Genomic DNA, 21,794 nt, shown 5'->3' with positions numbered 1-21,794 from the left:
TTACACCATCCTGACCTGCTACATTGTGCTACAGTATATAGGAGGCAGCTAGAATCCAAAATTTGAAGCAGTCTGTAGCTGTCCTCATTTGGATGATATCTGTGTTATCCTTAATATAGCATGGAGACAAGCAGCATGGTCAAAATAGAGAAATAACAAGGACTGATAGTTTGTGAGCAGCTAGATAATGGGGTCTGTCTCATAACAGATTCACAAATTCTTTCTTTGAGGATACTTGAGCTCCTGTACTTAAAACCATTCAAAATTATTTCCATTTTTTTATATATACACATATATTTCCACTTGTGTGCTGACAAAAATTTCATTTGATCCTGTTACCTGTACCATGAGGAAAATAAGAGAATTTCTTAAGTTCCCAAGCTAATCTTCCTTTGCCCATGCTTCTTCCAAGAGCACAAGGCCATATTATGTGACACAGGAATGACACAGCTATATACTATGAAAATTATTTAAATTAACTGATATAATTATACTATATTTTACCATCACATTTTCAAATGTGAGTTTGACTTATAAGTAAAGATGTTAAATTTATACAGATTTATCCTGACAGGCAGCTAGAACATAATCAAACTTACATTTATATTCAGAAAACAAATAAATGTGAGGAAATGTGCTTTAAAAAGAGGAAAAAGAAGAAAGAAGCCCAAACTGACTAAAAATTTGTTTTTCAGCTCATACTAAAAAGCAAAGTAGATTGAAAAATGGAATTGGAAGAAGTCCTTGCTAGAATTACTGCTCTGAAAAGTTTAACTTTGTTAGTGATTCCATTATAAACTCCTATTTATTGGTAGCCTATAAACGTATGTGTTTTGGTCTCAGTTTTATAGGACACAATTCCAACTTCCAAAGTTTAAAACATTTGGGGTGTTTTTTTACTCTTAGCTGTAAAAGACCTAGGACAATATTCCTGTTAAAAGACAGTTATAAACATATGTTACTAGTTACAAGTTTTAAGAACAAGCATGATGCATGTTTTCAAGATTCATGTTATTGACTAAAAGGAAAAAAACCCCTGTCATTTCTACCAGCTCATTCTATTTTACCCATGTAAAAATATACTTTTAAGACAAACTTTGCAGAAGTAGCATTTCAGATTTCCAGGATAGCCTGGCAGGCTCTGCTAAACCACAGAGCAGACTGAAGTTTTGTAGAGATCTTAAAGATGGGGTAATATGATGCAAAAGAAGGCAATGAAATTTTTCAAGCAAGATATTTACTACATGATACTGTAATTCAACACAGACACCATATTTATAAATAGGCTCCTCACCTTCATATACTGTGTAATATCTTTCCTTGTCAACTGCATGCATATGTGGCAGTGCTATCAAATGGTATCCACTATACTGGAGCCAACCCTGCAGGGCAGCTCCTTTCCAATGGGAGCCTTCCCAACCCTTCTTTTCCAGGGTAGGTGGCTGTCAGGGAGGAAAGGCAGAAAGCAAAGCCCTGTGCCAGCCCCTGAGTACCAGAGGAGTCAAAGCCACATCCCCTAGGCAGCAGCTGTCCCTGGCTGTGGAAAAGGGCATCTCTCACTGTGGACTTTGTCCTAACACTCCACTCCAGCTTGGGCAATAGGAAAATGATCTTGTCACTTCTCTAGCACTCCATTAGAGCACTCTCCACTCTCTACTTTTGCAAAAATGACAGGAAGAAAACAGATATGCGTAGGATTGAGAACGTTGTCCAAGGGAAAAAGACCTGCTCAGTATCTTTTTGAAACAAATAGTCACTTTTTAAATTTATTATCTAATTAGTGTTAAATGCACTTTTAGAGATAATAGATATGTGTCAAAAAAACCCAAACAAACAACAAAACAAAACGAAAAAAGAAGTATAGAATTCAAATAGTAAAGTTAACCCAATTAATTAAGTAAGAGCAAAACAGTGAGGCTGGGCTACCCTGGGCTCTGTCTCCAGATTTAAGACTCACCAGAGCAGACACTGGAAATTTCCAGTTGAGCATGAGAAGTTAAAGAGAGAAAGTTGTATACCCATCAACATGCAATTATGCAAATCTATTATGTTTTAAACATTAGTTTGTAACTATCTTTCAGGATTTAAAATGGGCACATTTCCGCAATGGGATCTAGAAACATAATTATAGGAACATACAAGTTAAAAGTTCTTACAATTCTTATAAAATTCTCATACTAGTGATCAGAGAACTCATATATTAATTGTATTCTCAAACTTTTCAGTTTAAACAGGCAAGTCTTTGATTTTTGCTTTTCCATACTTGCATATGATAAACACCACAAATTTTGCAATTACAGACATCATAAAAAGTACAAGCTAGAGCCATGAAACAGTTGAGTGATCACTTAAAAACCCCCTGAAGGGTTTAGATTTCACAAGTTCACCTCTTACTTAAAACATCCAAACTACAAACTACTGATGACATTCCTGATGACCAGAGGTCAGGAGTCTAGAAGACCTTTGCCACTGAGCACAGAGCAATAGGAGGTCAGCAATATTAGCTACCAGGAGCAGAGAGTGACCTGGCAGATATGGGAACTTCTAAAGTACAAAGTTAAATTACAGACCTCTGCTTCAGCATGGAGGTGATAAAAGAATACACAAGCAGGAGAGGGAGGATTATATAAAATAACAATAATTTGACATGGAAAACAAGTTCTTAGGAGTTCTATACTAACTTGAAAGTTGATTTCCCCTGTCTTTTCTAGTTTCTTAAGCATATTAGAGAAGCTGAGTTTCAGTGTAGGGGAAGACACAGTAACAGATAATACAATCATTGCAATTATTTTATCAAATGTTAAAAAATAAATTTAGGGAACCATTCTGTTTCAGGATAATTTCTTTTTTTAAGTTGCATACTTTACTAGAACATTAAAACAAAGAACGAATTAATGTTTTTAAGTCCTAACTTTCACAATCCGTATTTCATAAAGGTTATGATCATAAACATAATTCAGCACTACTTTTTTTTGATCAGTCCTAATAATACCTGTTCTAAAAATACATTTTCCCCTGAATGTATAGGTACCTTCATAGTATTAAGCCTATACAATTTTCATAGATAGGGCTTTAGTTCCCTCTCTGGTTACTAAGTTAAATTATTGCTTATAAGTAAGGCTGTAACACTTGCATAATTTAATGAAAAATAAATGCAAAAGAAGACTAAAGTTGGTCAAAAATAAGGGCAAACATCCGAAACTGAATACACATTATTCGCCTAGAATAAGTTACTTTGACCACAGCAAAGAAATATAAATGGAATGTTATAAATTCCATTTATAAAGTGAATTATCATAATGTGAGAGAATTGTTACATTTTATTGCTGTAAATGGTATATTTGAGTTTTTGCCTCTCCAATAGGCCTGAATTTTCTGATTACTTCTTATGAAAATGCTTTGAACCAGCACATTCTGCATGTGTTATCATCACTTCATTTATTTTTAATCTTAAAACCTAGATGGGGCAGTGACCCACAACTTACTTTGCCTGTAATCTCAAGTCATATTATAAGAAAGATTTAAAACTGACTGATTCTGGTTGTACTGAAACTGACTGTATTAGACTAATACAGAAAAGCTTTTCAGTGCATGAACTCAGTAATGTGCTAACACAAAACTGGGAAAATCTCTCTGACTATACATTCAGAAGTCTGATTGTCATGAGAAATCTACTTCAGTTCCATTTGGACGTCTGTCCACATTTTGAAACTGAGCTTGGCTGAATTAGCTGGCCCAACTACTGATTGAGATGATGATAGCAATAAAAATTGTAACAGCAAATCCTGGCACAGAGCTTTCCTGGGAAAGCGATCAGTCATTTTCCATCTTTGGCTTTGAACCTCCATTGGGATCTTCCAGTGCAGAGCCCAGATGCAGGGAAGAAGTTAACAGATCTCTGCATTAAGTTAATGCTACTCTGCATGGAGACAGGACTGCTACTAATTTTTTTATGTGAAATGGAGCCCCTATATACAGTATATGTTAATGGTAAGCTGTAAAAGCTCTGTGTGTTGAAAACTGGATTTCAAATCTGCTGACCTGTGGTAGCTCCCCTAGTGGGGAGCCGCAAATGCACACTGCTGCATTTTTGTACTGGATTAAATTCCGGATCTAGACTACTATGTGACCAGAGACAAAGGGAATAAAAAGTTCACAGGCATGAATACCTGTCAACATGTGGTGAAATGAGTAGCAGTCTCTGTTCAAGAGAGGCTCAAAGCCAGAATAATAGAAGAACAATATGAACTGGCAGAAATATATGGGAAACTTGGAAGGTGCCTACATGAACAATGTCTTTTCAGCAAGCCAGTGCTACTGGTCTAACTCTGATCACTTTTAAATGAAAATAGTTTAATATTATAATAAAAAAACACAAGTCTAAGAGGAAATGACAGCTGCTGCAAGTAAATTTCAAAAAGGGTAGTTCCCTGCTGATAAAAACTGGCACATCTCCACTCATTTCAGTAGCTATGTGGATTAACATTGCTTGAAAATCTGACCAAATGTTTTGGAGAACTTAAGAGCTACAAGGAAATACAGAGATGGAAGACACTGGTAATTACAAGGGTGAGAAAGAAGGATAATCACTGAGGAAGCAAAAAAGTCAGTAAAGAAAAAATATTTTGAAGTCTATTAAACAAATAGAATATCTGTCAGCATTTTGGGGTGCTTGATTTGAGGAAGTTCTATCAACATTTCTGTCATGAATGACCACAGGTCTGATACAAAGAGTAACATGGCAAAAATGCCCTTGTACCACACTTGACCTTAACAGAACATGCTGTTACTGGAATGGGACATACCATACATTCCTAGTGTAGATTTAATCCTTTTTGGATGGCAAGTGATAATTTTTCTTGGTGATGTTCACTGCACACAAATTTTTGAGAATATTGTAAACTCAGTGTTTCTACACAGACTTATACCAGGTCTTTCTGACCTGTAAATAAAGGTATTAATCTAAAGTGAACTGTAAGAGCTGTATTAAAAAAAAAAAATTGGAAAGATAACTGATGATTAAGAGACTTGCAGAAATTTTGGCTCTAGTGTAAAGTTTTAAGAACTCCTTTTAAAAGACAAAGAAAACTGAGGTTTTCAGGACCAGATGTCTAGGAAGATCCCATTTGGATTTGAGCTACTTAAATTTGCAATCATGTATTTATACATCTAACAGAGCTTCTGTTTCCCCTAGAATCTGAAAATTAACTAGCTTTGTAGCATCTTCCTTGATCTGCCACCCGTGCCCTGAGGATTAGAGACTCCACCTGAGCTTGTTTTACAAGCATAACAGAAAAAATTAATCTCTGCTGGCAGCGATCCCACTGGGATACTGATGAATAATGATATCCCTCTCTTGCTGCCCTCTCAGTCCACTAGAAAAGCCACTCTAACCCAGCAACGTGGAAACCGCTGAAACCATTCCAGCTGTGGATTAGCAGGCAGTCAAGCATCCATCTGTTCTGTGTGAATCAAGAGAAAGCAAACATGCATTCTTATAGCTAAAGAAGTATTAAAAATTAGCATCTTATATGACTACATATAGTAAATATTAAAACAATTATATACAAAGGAAAAAATATTCTGTTATCTGTACCTCATGTTACTTATTAACTTGAGCAAATGATAAAACAGATGAAATTCCTCTCCTTAACCTACAAAATACTGTGCATTCAATGATTTAATATGTTTAAGATAAAATTGTTTAAAACTGTGTGCATCAGTGGTACCTAAAAAATACTTTGTCAAGAGACATGCATGCACACACATTATAAGCGAACATGGTGACATGCCTTCACTTTGCCAGGAGAAACATTTAAGAGGCCTGTTGTGAGAGGGATTTTAGCTATTTTCTCACCCTATAATGTGACAGGTATAGACTTGAGATATTTACTCTTTCTTAAAACTAGTAGTTTGAATAATCTCTGCTGGTTTGCTAGTCTTTTCCACTTGGAAGACAGAAATGGAAGGCAGTGGAAACTGGCATGTGGGGAACCCAATCAAACTGGTGATGTCTGATTTGACTCTTCCATGGCAAATAGGACAATGACCTACTAAAAATTAAGGAAAGCTGTATTTGAGCATTACTACAGGAAAAAATACTTTAAAAAGTGCATAATTTGACTGTTTTCCCATACATCAATTCTAATATTTTGACTGATGCCTGGATCACATTTATTAAGCTGCAGAGGCTTAATATCTGCAACTGTTTATTCCCTAAAAGCAACCTTCTCATAGTACACCAAATTTCCAATTTCAAAATGCTAAGAAAAGTTTGGGCCTTTTAGTAGCAAAAATCCCTCTGCAATTTCTTCTAACATTACAGGAAGTAAACATAAGTAAATGTGAAATAAACATCTTGTAAATATTAGACAAACCAAAGAAGAGGCAGATTTCTTAAAAGTTCATCTCTGATAATACATAACATCAAAATTTAAAATAAAATTCAATTTCTGAAGCTAGACAGGTCCCATAAGGAAAAAAAAAAAGGAAGAAAATTACACAAAGAAAGAATTTAAATGTAAATAGGAAAATACAAGTGTCAGATACTTCATTAAGGACTGATCAGTAATCCTCTTATGTCCTTCTTTTTTTTTAAGTACTATGCTAAAGGAACAATATATGCTGGATACCAATCTGATATGATGTATGATGTAATTATTTCAGCCAAACCAATCCTTATCCTGAAGTTTCTGTTCCAATCAGAGAACAGGCAACAATTTGTCATCTTCCTTCTTAACAGTTTTATAAGCAATAACTTCTTTGCTGACAGACAAGAACACTTTTGTGCCTTTAAACAGCAGTCTGCATGGCCCAGTTGGTGTCACTCTACTCTGTGAAAACAAATTCATCAGCTATATGATTGTTAACTGTTATAATTTATTGTACAAATGTATAATTCTATCAGAAGCAAAGGCATTCCCTAGAAGCCAGTAAAGACAAAAGAACTGCAGGCTGCAGAAGGCCTAAATTTGCTTATGGTGCTTTAATTACAAATTGAGAGGAAGAAAGTAGGCAGAACTTGAACTGACCTGCTAAAAGCACACTGAACTTATAAGACTGCCTTCAGGAGTACTTGGGGCATAAGAACACAGACATTTACCAAAGTAGTATTGCAAATTACAAAATGTTCAGCTTTACCTTAATGAAGATCCTGTTTAGAACTGCAGGTTTTTTTTTCAACAAATGCAAACATTATTTCAACAAATATATTTTATTTTTGAAAATCAAGGCATATGACAAGACTTCTGAAAAAAAAAGCCATTTCATTTGCTGTATGAATACTTTGCAAAGTATGGTTGCATGTACGCAATTATGCCTAATTCGAAATCTTGCATGATGAAGGCTATAATTCTAACTGCCAAGTGATAAGAAAAAGGTGTTTGTGCTAAAACAAACAAACAAATAAACAAATGTTCCATGGTTGAATTGCCTGCAGGTTTGAGCAGTCAGTTATATCAAGCTTGCTATCACTGAACTTGCTTCTACTGTACCTACCAAGGACAAACACTGATTTGCCACCGATGGCAGCCAACATTCACATTTTTAAGTACAGGACCAGGACAGAACTTTTGTCTACCCTAGCACATACAACTGTAATAGCTCCTGGCTCATCAAAATAATTTCCATTGGTATACATGGGTGTTTTGTTGCTATAACTGCATCTATAGCTCCTGTTAAAGGAATTTATTTCCTCATTTTTCTGACAGAAGCAGCTGTTTGAAATGGGGATATAGCCTGAGGCTACTGCCTTCCACTACCACACCTATGTACACTTTCAGAAGTTTTTCCCTTGGATGTTGCACTGCAATCAAAACAAAAAAAAACAAACCTAAACAAAAACATTTATTATATCCAAGATAACAGTTCTTGTTTTATGGCCTTCCTCATGGGAAATGTATGTCAAAAGCCTTTAACTACAACTTCAAAATGGGTTTTAACTTTCCTGAATATGGATTCAGGCTTTTTGTTGTTGTTGTTGTTGTTGTTTTTTAAATGGCACATAATGACAGAAATTGAGAAAGATGATTGGCAAGAAAAAAAGGAGATTTGTTAATCGCAGGTTAGAATGCCATGCATATTGAAGATGGGCAAGTTTTATATTTTCTGGTTTTGACTGTAATTCTTTCTTATTGATGTCATAAAAATGGAAGACTTATGCCATGTTCAGTTAGCTGTCAGTGGTGGGCATTGTTACCCTGATTTACCAACGGACTGTGCTTTTCTGGAAAGGCAGGCGGCATATGATGTTTTCAAACTAAAAACCAAACAATCATTTGGAAAAAGAAAAATAGGAAACAGCTGTGTCATGATGTTAGAAAAAAATTACTATATCCAATTACTACAGCAACATTAAAAACTGCTCCATCTACTGGGACTAGAGAAAAATCAAGACTAATTGAGTGTGTGAGTATTCATGTAAGTACTTTTTCTGCCAAATACAAAATATTTTTGAATATCAAATTTGGATGCTATTAAAATTCACTATAATATTTTGTTTTATTTTCATGAACCCAAACACCATTTTCAAATTTAAACTGTTTTATTAAACACACTGTGATACCATTTAGATGTTTCAAGTGGGAACTGAAGCACAAATGTTTTAAAATATTAAAATCCAGCAAATATAGAATGCATAAAAATTAAGTACATGATCCTGGGAATGACTGTGTTTGGATGAAATTTATGCATTGAACAGTCCTTGGTATGGATTTATTGTAAAGAAAAGATTTAATGGTAAGAGATAACAGTTTTCTTCTATTACAAGGGGTCACTAAAATATGCATAATGGCTGAGGCCTCTTCCTATTTGCAGAGTGTCCACAGCAGTCATGTTCATATTGTTGAGAACGTACGATAGATGTGAAATCAAATATGGAAGTTCTGTAAAGGTTAGCATGTAACATAATTGATTTTCATCTGATATAAATTTTACATTATAAAGTATTTCTATTCTTGACACTGAAATGTCATATTCAGAAAGAGTAATGTAATGAATACAGTCTTGCTGTGCTTTTATGCCTTGAAGAAACTCACAGTAGCACCTTTATTTTCTTCGAAATTAAACACAAATGTAATTTTAAAGTAGAAAATGACTTAGGAAGAACGATCTGATTTTTTTCTGCAATTACTATAGAACAGAAACCCAGTTTTACATAATATCTTAAAATATCCTAAAAGCAATGTTTTTTGCCGTGGCTTGCAGGAAAATGTTACAAAAACCAGATTTGCTTCTTCTTGGACAGAAATTTTGTAACTTATTAATTCACCCTAGTGCCTAACTAGGGACCTGTTGAAAAGATGGTTTATCGCTGTGTCAGAAAACTTTGTGGCCCCTTAATGGGAGACCAAATCAGCAATAACACTGTGATACAGAAATAAAATTATTTTACTATGAGAGCTTAAATATTCACAAAGACTTGCATATTTCCCTGCTTAGTGCCAACGATGACGAACAGAAAATAAAGCTACAGGTTAATAGAGTTATCTAGAATCTCATTGTACAAATACCTAATGGGCAATGAAAGACAGATAAGGCATTAATAACTTTACTCTTTTGTTATCTATTATCTGGGATGGAGAGTGCCTGTTTTATGAAGCTCCTCCTTATACATTCCAAATCTGGAACTCCAGCAATGACAGATTTTCTACTGAGTTCCAAATTACTTAGCCTAATACAAGCCAGTGTGACCACATCAATTTTCAGAAAGAAATATAGGGAAGACGTATGTGGATAAAAAACTTTTAAGTCCATGTTTACATCACAGAAAGACAGACATGTATGCCCCACTGTAACACAAATACCATGTTGTTCTGTCTCTAAGCTCCCTGAAAGCTTTTAACAAAAGAAACCTATCTCTAACCAGTTTACATGAAAGACAGCAGTTAACACAGAAAACCAACTAGTTTTCTTTTGTAGGTAGAATTAAAAAACCCCAGAAGTCAGGGACAACATGCAGATAAAACAAGGGATGAAAGATGGTAATAATGTTCACCTATTTACTGTCAGGTAGGGACATGCATGACAAATTATTTGCTCTGTAAATAGAAATATTAACCAGCTAACAAGGTATGTGTAGTAACAAGTCACCAAAAATCATGAAATTAGTGGATCTAGCCATTACAGTCTTGATCAATCAGAAAGACAGACTTTTTTCATCGAGATACAACTAATCTCTATTTGATTTTAAAAACATTTGTGCAGAAAAAGACAGGAATCACCCCAAAGTATCTCTTTTTGGTTTTTTACCTCTGTTTTGATCTCTGCACCTAACTTTCAGAATAAAAGAACATAGTCTTCAGGTACCTCAGGGAAATCCAGCCCGTCAGTAATGATTCATGAACACTTTCTCATCAATAATACTTAATGCAAGAAGCACCATAACTCAACAGTGATTAGGCTCATTTGGATTGCTGCTGTCTGAGCACGGGTAGAAAAGTTTTAAAGAAAGCTCTATGGCAAATCCTCAACCATTTTCTCTCAGAAAAAAAATACACTTCTACTAGCACAAGTCAGTGACAAAAGTAACTGAATCTGAACTTCAGCCTGGTAAGTGCAAACCCAAGACAGATTAAACATCTCGAGTACAGATTTACTGAGAGGAGCAGGGAATGTGTGGGGGGATTGTACCCCACCTATTTGAATCACTTATTACTGTATACTTCCAACATGACCGTAGGGCTGTTCTTATGTGCCATGTTCCTGTTCATGTTTTATGAATACCTCAACCCGTACAGCACACCGGAAAAAAATTTATTTGATCCTGCAAAATGCTGGCAGATGATCAAATGAAAAGATAAAACAAAGACAGAGAAAAGAACAGATACCACAGAAGACTACGAGTAGTCCTTTACTAAATGGAAACAAATCTTGCTATGGAATGACTTTTTCGAGAGATCCATCAACAATAGAAACAGGATGACTCAAAACTACTTTTTCAAGTGATGTGTAAAGATTCCTTGACAATTCACTAGTGAACAATCCTGAATTTTGAACACTTCCATCAGCATGGAAAAATATCAATCTGAAACTCAAAATCCCTTCATCAAACTCAGATTTCAACCCCATAACACAATCCTAAATTTCTGAATTCTTGAATGCAATCTTGCTTTTTCCCTTGTTTCGTTTTAAACAAATTTTTGCTCCTTTTCAAGTTCCATATATATTTGGTCTATATCACACTTCAAACCCCAAAATCATGATTTTCTTTGTCAAAATTGTTTACTTCTGCCTTCCTTATATACATCAGACAACTTGTAAATGTATAAAGATTTGTAAGATTATGAAAAATGCCAGCAAATAATAAGAGTTGCATCTACAAAATCCTGCAACTGCATGAGAAATGCTCGGATGGTTATTTTTAAAAAACACAGTCCAAAATTCAAAACTTTAAAACTGAGTGATCAGAAGAATAATCAAAATTATAATTATGTTTTGTAATGGTAACAGGCCTTTTTGTACTATAGCTACAGCTTTCAGTTCCAGCATCATTAAGAGATTCTTCAAATTACTTTTTAAACATCCTTTTCCCTCAGGATTTTCACTTATACCTAATTAGACTACTTACCCCATGCCATGTAATTCCCTGTTGCCAAAACTGCTAAATGCTTCAATAAGAAGGAGGAGGGCAACAGTGGAATGAGGCAGATGTAATGTCATTGGTTAACAATAGAGGTGTGAAGCAACTGCTGTAATTATAAAACTCATTAATTCACAGTGTTTAGGGGAAAAAAATCCTTGGCAATAACTGTTGAAATGGCAACTCTTTTCAACACTACATCAGACTGAAAAAAACCCTTTCAATTTACACCTTCAACAAGACAGAACAGTAGTTCCACTAGTAATTATGAAAATCAACATCCCCATAAAAAGTAAGCTCTAATGGCATCCAGCATTCATATATCCTTTTCATCTTTTTAACCAACACGTGGCACATTTTGACCCCTAAGCAATTTTATTCTTAGTCCCATTCCTTTCAAGATTGTAAATGGACAGCTTCAAGGACTATATTTGCATGGAAAAAAAAATTAGAAAGAATTAAAGCAAGCTTAATGAATTTAAAATTTTACAATCTCTGCCTAACAGTAGGGTCCTAGGTTTCACCTACCACAGAAATATTTGCCATTTACTTTTATGCTTCCTGAATGCAAGCAGTTCAAATACATGAGGACTTAAGACAGAGAACACTAGGTTCTACTTCCATTATTCCTCTTCCATATATTGCTCACTAGCTTTGGCAGTGTTACAAAATGCCATCTCTGCTAATGCTATTCTCAAACTTTCTCTGCCCAAATTTGTCTGAAAAAAAAAATCTTGACATTTCTAGGTGGAGAAAATTTTCTCTAGAGAGAAGAGGTTTTAATGACAGTTGGAGTAAAGCTCCCATTTTAAATACTCAACATTGTATTATTTAACTTCTGTTCACATGTGGACATTTCTTCCGAAAATTTCAGTTATTTCACATCCACGACATATAGGAGTCGTGGATGATTATCATTTTGAATTCAGATGAATTACACTGAATTTCATTTAATGTAATTGCAATGTTTTCTGACAAGAGAACTACTAATACTGCAGGGTCAGCAATAGCAATTCTCCTATTTAGGCTGTCTAACACTTTCCATTATAAAATATTACTGTGGCCTTTATTTATGATCTGTAACTCTGAATGTTTGCAGCAAGTAATTTTAAATTTATCAGAAAGAAAAGTCTCTGTACTAGAAAAGTGGTTTTCCCGTTGTCATAAAATGCTGATCAGGTTTTGTTGAAATGAAAACTGTTGAATAGCATTATTTTAACTTTTCTTCTTGTATTTCTACACAGAGAGTTTTTGGCAGCATGTCAAATATATGAACAACAATGAATATAAAAGTTATATACATACATACTGCAAGATGTACTCTAAATTTTGAAGTTTACACTTGGAAGTCAGAATATTGCAGAATTTGGGCCACTTGTATAATGTACATAATGTAACAGAGATTATAATCATAAGTAGGCAGAAATAAATTTTCCTGGATAATATTCAGGCACTTGTTTTCAAGTATGTGTGTACAAGTAGGGTTACATCATTTTGAAAAAGGAGATTCTGTAGACATAACTTAAGTACTTAAAAAGGAAAATAGAGTAAACCCTAATTCTTTTATGGTGAGAATGTAATACCAACACAGTGCATTGTACACTGGGTCTTTGGCCTTGCATTGCACCTGTCTATTAAACAGTCACTAGACTAGGAGTATGAAATGATGTTATTTCAGGTTATGACCTCAAGGATCATGAGGTGTTTGGGAAAAGGATAAGAAGACATTTTAGGAAAGAGGTTTTTCCTATGTATTTCCTTTAATCCCTAAAGTTGCTGTATCTTCCTGATCATCCCAGGGCAAAGTGATGGTCCTGCTACAGATTTAGGACATACAGTTATGACTCTGGCATTTTAGTACTATAGCTAACTTAGAAAAGACAAATATCAGATTTGCATAGATCCTGTCCTTATAAAGGGACATAAGAAGAGAAAGAGATGTATAAATTAATTGTGATGCACTGACTTGATGAAACACTTGAAACATCAGAAATTATTCAGGTATATTTCTCAAAACAATAAAAATTATATTATAGGTCAGGAGAGAAAGGCTTTTCCTTATTTCGGGTCCTTATTTCGGGGTGTTTTTAAAGAGTCAAAAAGTATGCACGTTAAAGTTAAGAAAATATCAGCACTTACTGTCAGAATTAAGAGCAATTCTTCAATGTTGCTTTCAGGTTTCAACTGCTCTTTGAACATCCCAATGGTCGGATGCTTCAAATAGTAATAGGAAGCAATACGCCCGTATGTCAGAGGTTCAATGCTGCGATTATCCTGTTAGAAGTGGAATCAAATATACGTGGTTGCCAAGTGGTTCAATATTAAGGGTTCCTACATAACCGTGAAACATGTTAGGATTACTTTGTAAGAGAGAACAGCAAAAATGATTCAGCATCATAATTTAACTACAACAGTTTTCAACATAAGTCTTACAAAGAGCTCCATAGACAAACCAACATCTCAAATCAAGGAGCATGCATCTTGCTGTTCACAACTTTTAGGAGCATGTATCTGACTGAATCTTGTACGGCACAGATTAGTCTTACCTCCCCAATTTCAATACAGTAGGAGCATTCCAAATCAAACAGGGATTTCTCAACAAGGCTTGAGAGGTACTTATTCATAGTGTCGTGGCTCACATCATCCAAGTTATAGTAACTAGATAAATTGAAAACAGATACATTACACGAGCATTTTTTACACTCTGAAGATTTCTAACAATAACACGTTGTAAGAAAACTATCAAGGCTTTTACAATACACACATGGAGCAGCAACTATCCACATCAAACAATTAAACACAAAACTATTATCTATAAAGACTAACAAGAAATTCATGATTCTTAAATGGTTTGTGGTAGTAACCAATGTAAGACAAGGATGTACATTTGGAAAGACGGCAATTTATCTGTCTATTAATAGAAACGTTGATACAAACAGAACTGGATTGCCTATACTGTGTTAGTGGGGAAATTTTCCTGATAAGCATGAAAGTGAACAAGCTATATTAACACAACTAACAGCATTTTAACTTCAAGAGAAAGGAAGAAAACCCACCCAGGAGAACAACTGTAGTTACATCCTGGAACTCTGAAAGTAAATACTAGGCATATAGTGACATCTCTTGAAAAATTAAACTTACACCAATCCAAATGTTAGTGTTTGTTGCTATATTTCTGTGTCATTTTATTCTCAGAGTTAAAATTGCTAAAAAAAAGAATAGGGCATTTGTCAATGTGGTTACTTCACATATTCATTTTTATGTAAAATGTTCAGGTAAACTATACAGTCACAATGGCTCTTTGTTCCCTGTATGAAGGAAAATGTTCATACTTTTATGCCAGACTATAAAAAAGACACAGTGACTGAAGTTTGCACTCTTTAACTGCAGAACTTAAGGCATATTATTAGGTTGTTACTCACACAAACTAACACAAGCCCAGTGAGGACTTTTACTCCAGATAAAAATGCAGTAAGAACTTGTGTCCTAGATTCAACAAAGACACCAATTCAGAAACTAACAATTAAGTTCAATGAGCAATAAAGAAAAACTGAGCATGCTCAGAAAGGTAAAAAATTCTGAATTTAAGCAGAGCAATTAAATAATGCAATTTCAAAGCAGAATTCAACCAAACAAAAAAAAGATGATTTACTGAAATATTAAAAAGCACAATAAAAAAGTTAGCCCCTGCCCATTTTTTTCTGTCAGATACTGTCGCTCAAATAGACTACTGAGATTGTTGCAGTGATGAAAGATGCTCCTTTGTTCTAATCAGTTGCTTTACTAAGACTTCCTACTGTTATGATGTACTCAGCATCCCCACTTGAAACAACACCACATGCTGTAATGGAGACTAGGTTCTTTCAGTGCTATTTTGTGCAGGTGAACAACTGGCTGCAAAACACTGTGCTGAGATTAATTTTAGCCAATTTTACAAAGTTACAGCAGCACCAGAGTTAGTTTTTTATCTCCCCTCATTGCCAACTGAAAGAAATATGTGCTTGCAGAATGTTATTAATCTGAAGTATTTTAAGATCTGCTTTAGGATGAGGTGAAATGTTATCACTGATGAAAAAAAGAAAGAACTTCAGACAACCAGTGTGGTTGTTGATACTATATTTGGGCAGATGTATCCCATTCTCTGAGTTAAGCTCTATTTTATTCACTGTAATGCTGTTGTTTGCAAATTTCAAAAGATAGAATTGCATTTTTATATACTACAAACATTCTTCCATAACTGCTTTATTTATAGAATCTGATTTGCAATTATGTCCTTAAACAAAGTTTTTTACATTTATATTTTTAAATAACAGTAGCATAACAGAAAAAGCCTGAATGCTAAATAGCAGTCTTGTAATTTCCAGATTTTTTTTCCCCTTGTTATTAATTCCAAATTATAGGATTAATTCTGTGAAGCTTTGAATGTTTATTTTTGGGTAAAGTAGAAGTAAAACAGTACTACCATAAGAAGTATTACCATAGGAAAAAGATAAAAAAAGTTCTGATAGCAGCCAGCTACATTAGACAACAACAAAGTGTAGATATATGGCAGTGGAGTATTCAACTTGGACAGTTTATATGGGTTCAAGTTTAAAACACAGCTATTGTCCAAACCCAAAACAAACTGACAGAAATATCTGTATTGACTAAAACACTTTATATGGTAGACAGTCATATATTATCAGCCTCATGCAAAGAAAACTTCTTGTAGAAAAAGTACTCTAATAGTGGTTTTGATGCAATCTAATTTTCATGAGTTCCCTTTTAAATTTACTGAAGTAATATAGGGATCACAGAAAATGGTCAATATTTCCACCTGCCCCTTTTATCTGCCTGACATCACTGAAAACATTTAGTTTCTGCTTATTGGCAGAAATCACTTTGTAAAATTTTGTTTACCTTCTGAAAATAATTGAGCAAATTAGCTAGATAAGTTGTTTAAGGATGTGAAAATATTTTCCATTTCATACACCTAAACCACTAATGATTCATTAGTATTTTTCTCTAAATTGAACAGAACACTACTGAAATGCTTATAATGAAGGCACTTTGTTGTCATGGTATTCAGACTTTCACCATATAATTTCAGCACTTTTATTTGCAGTACCATAACGCCGATGATGAATACTGATAAAACAAAGGAAGAAACATGGGTAGTATACCAAAATTCTTTTCTGAGACTTTAATTTATGACACTAATTCAAACAGATTTTATCCCGTGCTCTGCCTAATTTGCAGTATTTAATACTGAAGTTATAATCATAAAAGGTATTTATAATGCCTTTTAAAAATTATGTGAATTTTAAATTTCCAGCTTTTTGGTAGTTTTTTTGTCAAAGGAGTAAATATCTAGCTGCCTAGTACAAATAAAACAATGTAAAGCAAAATTTTGAATGGTTTGCAATCTTGAGTGAAGTGGTACCAGTATGTTTTAACTACTAACTGTAATGGGGTAAATATAATTTTGAGCACACCCACAGGATCTTCTTGGTAATTCAGCACACTTCCCCATAATAAAAATCAAAGCCATTCATCTTCAAAGACTGTGTTAAAATCATTGGTGAAAACAGAGGTATCATGACATTAGACAATATTTTCAATGTGCAGGCATAAATGCAAGTTGAATTCTGCATGTTGGTATGCTCCAAGTACAAAACCTGCATCGTACGTGAGTTCCTCTATGAAGCCATATTATCTATCTATTTAATTACAGATAAAGAATAAAAACAATGCAGTTTCATGCTCACTGCATTGAATCATCTAGTCATTATTTTCCCTTTGCTATAAACAGACAGCCTACCTTTTTATCAGCACACCATTTCATTTATTTCACAGTGAAGCCCAGTTTCACAATAATTGACTTGTCAGAAGCTCTAATTTATGAGGCTGGGCTCTGTAAGCCTTCTCCTATATTGGACTCAACCTGCACACAAGCAGGGTTGAATATTTACAATGCTGTTAACAGGTGCTGAGTTGTTTAATGATTCTAATAGCCAGAAGCGTACTGAGAAAGCCAGCGGGATCACAATTACAGGCTGTTTGAACACAACAATTACTCGTCCCCTGAGAGGTGTGAAAGTCAAAGGCAGTTTTATCCTAACAGCATCTAGCACATGGGCTAGACAGGCTAACTTCCATTAGTAGTCCACAGGGAAAAAGCAATAACAAACCCCTAGGTGTCATAAAAATTTACAAAGTATGTAAAATTTAAACAATCAAAAACTGAAGGAACTTTTTATTGTCTTTTAAAAACGTATTTAAGATCTCAAAACCTTGTAGATCTTAGCAAGAACAACAAACTGTGAAACATGAACTTATTTCTCTAATCTAAGGAAGTGTGGAATTTCATCAGCTGAGAGAGACAGAGAGACGTGCAGGAACATAAAATGTAGATGAAGTTACACAAAACATTTAGGATTTAATGTGAATGGTGGCAATCATTTCCTGTTTAGCTTATGTAAACCTGACCTGAGATCTCTCTGGGAAATTTTTCATCAGCCTTGAAATGGTCCTGCTATAACTGTCAATGCTGGAAAGTCATTTGTTACAGCACCATGTTCTTTATGTACAGATTATACGGTAGTAATGGTGACACACATAATGAAAAGTGGTGACAGACTCAGGCAAAAATATTAAAAGAAAAAAATTCCTAGCCAGTAGGTCTTTTGTAGCAAATGCATGAGAAGATGAAAAGATGAATCCACAGCATTTAGTTTATAGCAAGAAAGTGTGCTTTCTGAGATTTTACAGTTCTGAAAGCAGAATTTTGTTATGAACAAGTATGGGGGAGCACAGATAATAATTTTTTGTAAGTCCCTTTACTGCAGTCATAAATTATATTTACTTTCATCAGCTTGTGGCCTTCAGCAGCTGCCATCTTCAAATGGTACCATGGAAATGGTATGGAGTATATGGCACAATTGATGAACCTTCATAGCCAGAGAGCTATGAACCAATGTACCAACTCAATTCTGTTGTTAAGCCATTACTGACCGATTCTGGAATCCATGACTGGCTTGCTAAAATGCATTACAGCATTCACAAACGCTGCAGACAGTTATGTCTTTCTGCATTTTACTTCTATCATGTTTTCTTGCATCCCTATATGTGCTTATGCCAGGTATAAGAAATAGATACATTGCTATCTTTAATCAGCTTTTAGTACATTGTACATTGCGGCTACGTAAGAACAAAAACCAGTCCAACTTCTCTGACATCATCAAGGTATTTTCCTCCATATCAGTGCTTCTAATTATAACATTTACATGAAAGTTTACCTCCCAAGATGCATTCATGAGAAATGAGAAGCAACAGACACACGTCAATTTCCTTACATGTTGATCTGACATTTCTTTTTCTGATCATATATTCCAACAGATAATTTGTACAGGTAAATCATACCCAAGAGTAGGAAGACAATTATGTGAATTTGCTTTCTGAATGCAGGTATGTGGGGTCTTCAGCTTTGTATTCTCAGCTAAGATTGCAGCAGAGTGGCGAATAGGAGGCGGCTCAAATGCTCAGCAGCCTGGGGCTTCCCTGTCTGACAGACTCCAAAAAACTTTATTTGTCTGAATATTTGGTAAAACCATATCACGAACTACATTCCTGTACTTTTCACATCACTGTGACCCTAACAATTCAAAAGAGTGATATTCATAATAACGTCTATAGCTGTCATTTATGAAATATACATAAATGCATATCTATCTGGACATGCATATAGATCTGAATGTCACTGTAAGAGTCCACTCTGCTAAATATCTGTTTACCAACTCAAAATATGGATATTTATACTGCATTAATTACTGCAGTGTTATACACTTGCATGTGCTAGCTTCTGTTAGTAGATACTTCCAAACTTTTCCGTTTTATTTCTTAATCTTTGCTAATTTAACTTTCTTCCGTAATTGCCCCTTCTGATACAATTTCAAACTAACCCTAAGATTCTGAATAACCATGATTTAGGTCACTGAAATACGTATGTATTCTATCCTGACATATTACTTGTCATCTCAATACCAGAAACTATACTGGATCAGTATATAATTATAATTTGTATTTAGATATTTTATTCACATGCTCAGCTGGTCGTACTGTGAAACTGAAATTTAAAGTAAAACATAAGTGTATGATCATAAGAACAGAAGTCTGAGATAATTTATTTATAATTTATGCTGTACTATTCATTCACTCCAGAAAACTTTGTAAGACTGATAAAAAGTGAAAAAAAAACCCCCAATAATAATTCTGAGAATGAATTAATACAATATTTTTTTCAGGTCTTCACAAGGAATTTATACAGAAAACTGATTTTGTAAGTGTGTACATGTACATAGATGCACTCATATATATTTATAAATACAAAAAATAGCCACACACATTTGAAGAGTGATGTGCTCTCAGAATATCTAAAAATTAACTTTCCGAATGAAAGCTGATTCTGCTTGACTTTACATATGTTGTAAATTTCTATTTCTCTTTTGCTGCACATATATCTGGAAAACATCATAACCTGATTTACAGAAAATGTTTTCCGTGGCCATTTCTCTTTTGTAGAAAGTTGCAGCTTATAAAGTTTTATAAAGGTAAAAGAATGAAATAATCAAGGCATTTCAGACAAGGAAGGAAGATAGATGGACCTGTCAAAATAGCCCCTGGCAGAGAACAGGATACTTCACTGATTTGTCATAAATGACCTTGACTAAGGAAAGAACATATTGACCATAGTTCTACGTGGAAAGGAGAACACATTGTAGTACTTGACTGAAGTAGTACAGAAACTTTGACTTGACATGGGGAAGAACAGAGAAGAAACTCTGGATATTGAGACTGATACACTTCAATAAACAGTTTTATTTGGACCACCCCTCTTGTTTGCACATCATCTCTTGAACAGCATGTGCACAACTAGTTGCTGTTACTCTAAACAAAACTAGCACTCAGCTACTCTGCTCCCCAAATCAACAGCTCAATTGCTCCTCTCAACTAGACTATTAAAACCCATTCCCCAGATTTTGAGACAGAGGTTCATCAAACAAGAAAATTAAAATGGTTTGATGAAAAGAAGTATTTTAACATGCAAAGATTTTCAACACCATTAAAAAAAATCATCACAAGTTTAAGGGATTATCTCAAGTTTGCCAGAAAAATTTTCATAATGAAACCTGGACACTTAGAGTAAAAGGATACTTTATCTCACAACAAACGTGGATTACTATTACTTAAACAGTACGAACTGTAGGCATTCAGCAAGGCATTCTGTGATACTGGATGGGAATAGGATGATCCTACATTTGTTTATGCAGCTTTAACATACAAGTAGCTAAAACTGGCAATAAATGAGAATATAAATCTTCTGCATATAAGCTAATCCCCATTATTTTTGGGATTTACAGCATCACATGCAATGACTCTTATGCCAATGAAACCCAAGGCAATTTACTAATCATGCATACAGGAATTACTTATTCACCACTAAGGTACAATCACCTGCTGCCAGAAAATAGTTCTTGTTTCACAGTGGAGAGAAAGTCAACAAAATTGCTTGGGGGCAGGACATGATAAAGAACACTTCTATCAAGTGACACTGAGTGGGTATTGGGTAAACCAAAAATCAGCAATTGTGATCCCACTCTTTTGAAAAAAATAAATCCTAAAATCTTTGGATTATTACAGGCTGCAAATAGTTCTTGTTTGGTAATATCAATCAATTCATATGCTCATTTATGGTACAGTAAACTCCTTTCATATTGCAATTTATTCAAAGTTATCTCAACTATCACTGACTTGTGTTCATAAAACTTCAGTTTTCCTTGGATGTATCTCATTCAAACACTGACCATGCTGGAACTGCTTACTTGGCTTGTAGGAGGTCTGGAAATACCCCAGATAGTAGGTCCAGAAAAACTATTAGCTGAATAGTTTAGTAACTTTGGATGAAACTTTATATTACTATCATATCAAACAATGGAATGCATGCACATTCATTACATTTGTGCTTTGTATCTTGAAGTGACCTCTTTGAGAGAGTCAATAATATCCTTCTTTTTTTTCCCTTCGTGACTGAATACAGAAGGAATGCTGAGTACCCGTGTGGAAGACACAGAGGGTAAAGCAGCTCAACTTGTGAACTGCTCCAATCTGCATGTGTGGCGTTTCAATGGAAGACTCCAACTTCATTAGAAACTTCAAGAGGCACTCCTATCCTAGCATT

The 21,794-nt window shown here is 34.6% G+C and overlaps 1 protein-coding gene across 2 annotated transcripts in view; it reads right to left on the bottom strand.

The window, feature by feature from the left end:
• ASCC3 (activating signal cointegrator 1 complex subunit 3) overlaps window positions 1–21,794 on the bottom strand; it is a 259,967-nt gene that overhangs the window by 26,353 nt on the left and 211,820 nt on the right. For both annotated transcript variants that reach the window (XM_050316537.1, XM_050316536.1), the window contains exons 35-36: window positions 14,125–14,236; window positions 13,718–13,852 (exon numbers count right to left, since the gene is read on the bottom strand). In XM_050316537.1, the coding sequence (XP_050172494.1) occupies window positions 13,718–13,852; window positions 14,125–14,236 (247 nt within the window). The remainder of the gene's footprint in view (window positions 1–13,717; window positions 13,853–14,124; window positions 14,237–21,794) is intronic.

Source organism: Myiozetetes cayanensis, unplaced genomic scaffold (assembly GCF_022539395.1).
Source record: "Myiozetetes cayanensis isolate MyiCay16 unplaced genomic scaffold, myiCay2020 scf2-11, whole genome shotgun sequence".
Taxonomy (NCBI): Eukaryota; Metazoa; Chordata; class Aves; order Passeriformes; family Tyrannidae; genus Myiozetetes; species Myiozetetes cayanensis.
This window is presented reverse-complemented; position numbering and strand designations above follow the sequence as displayed.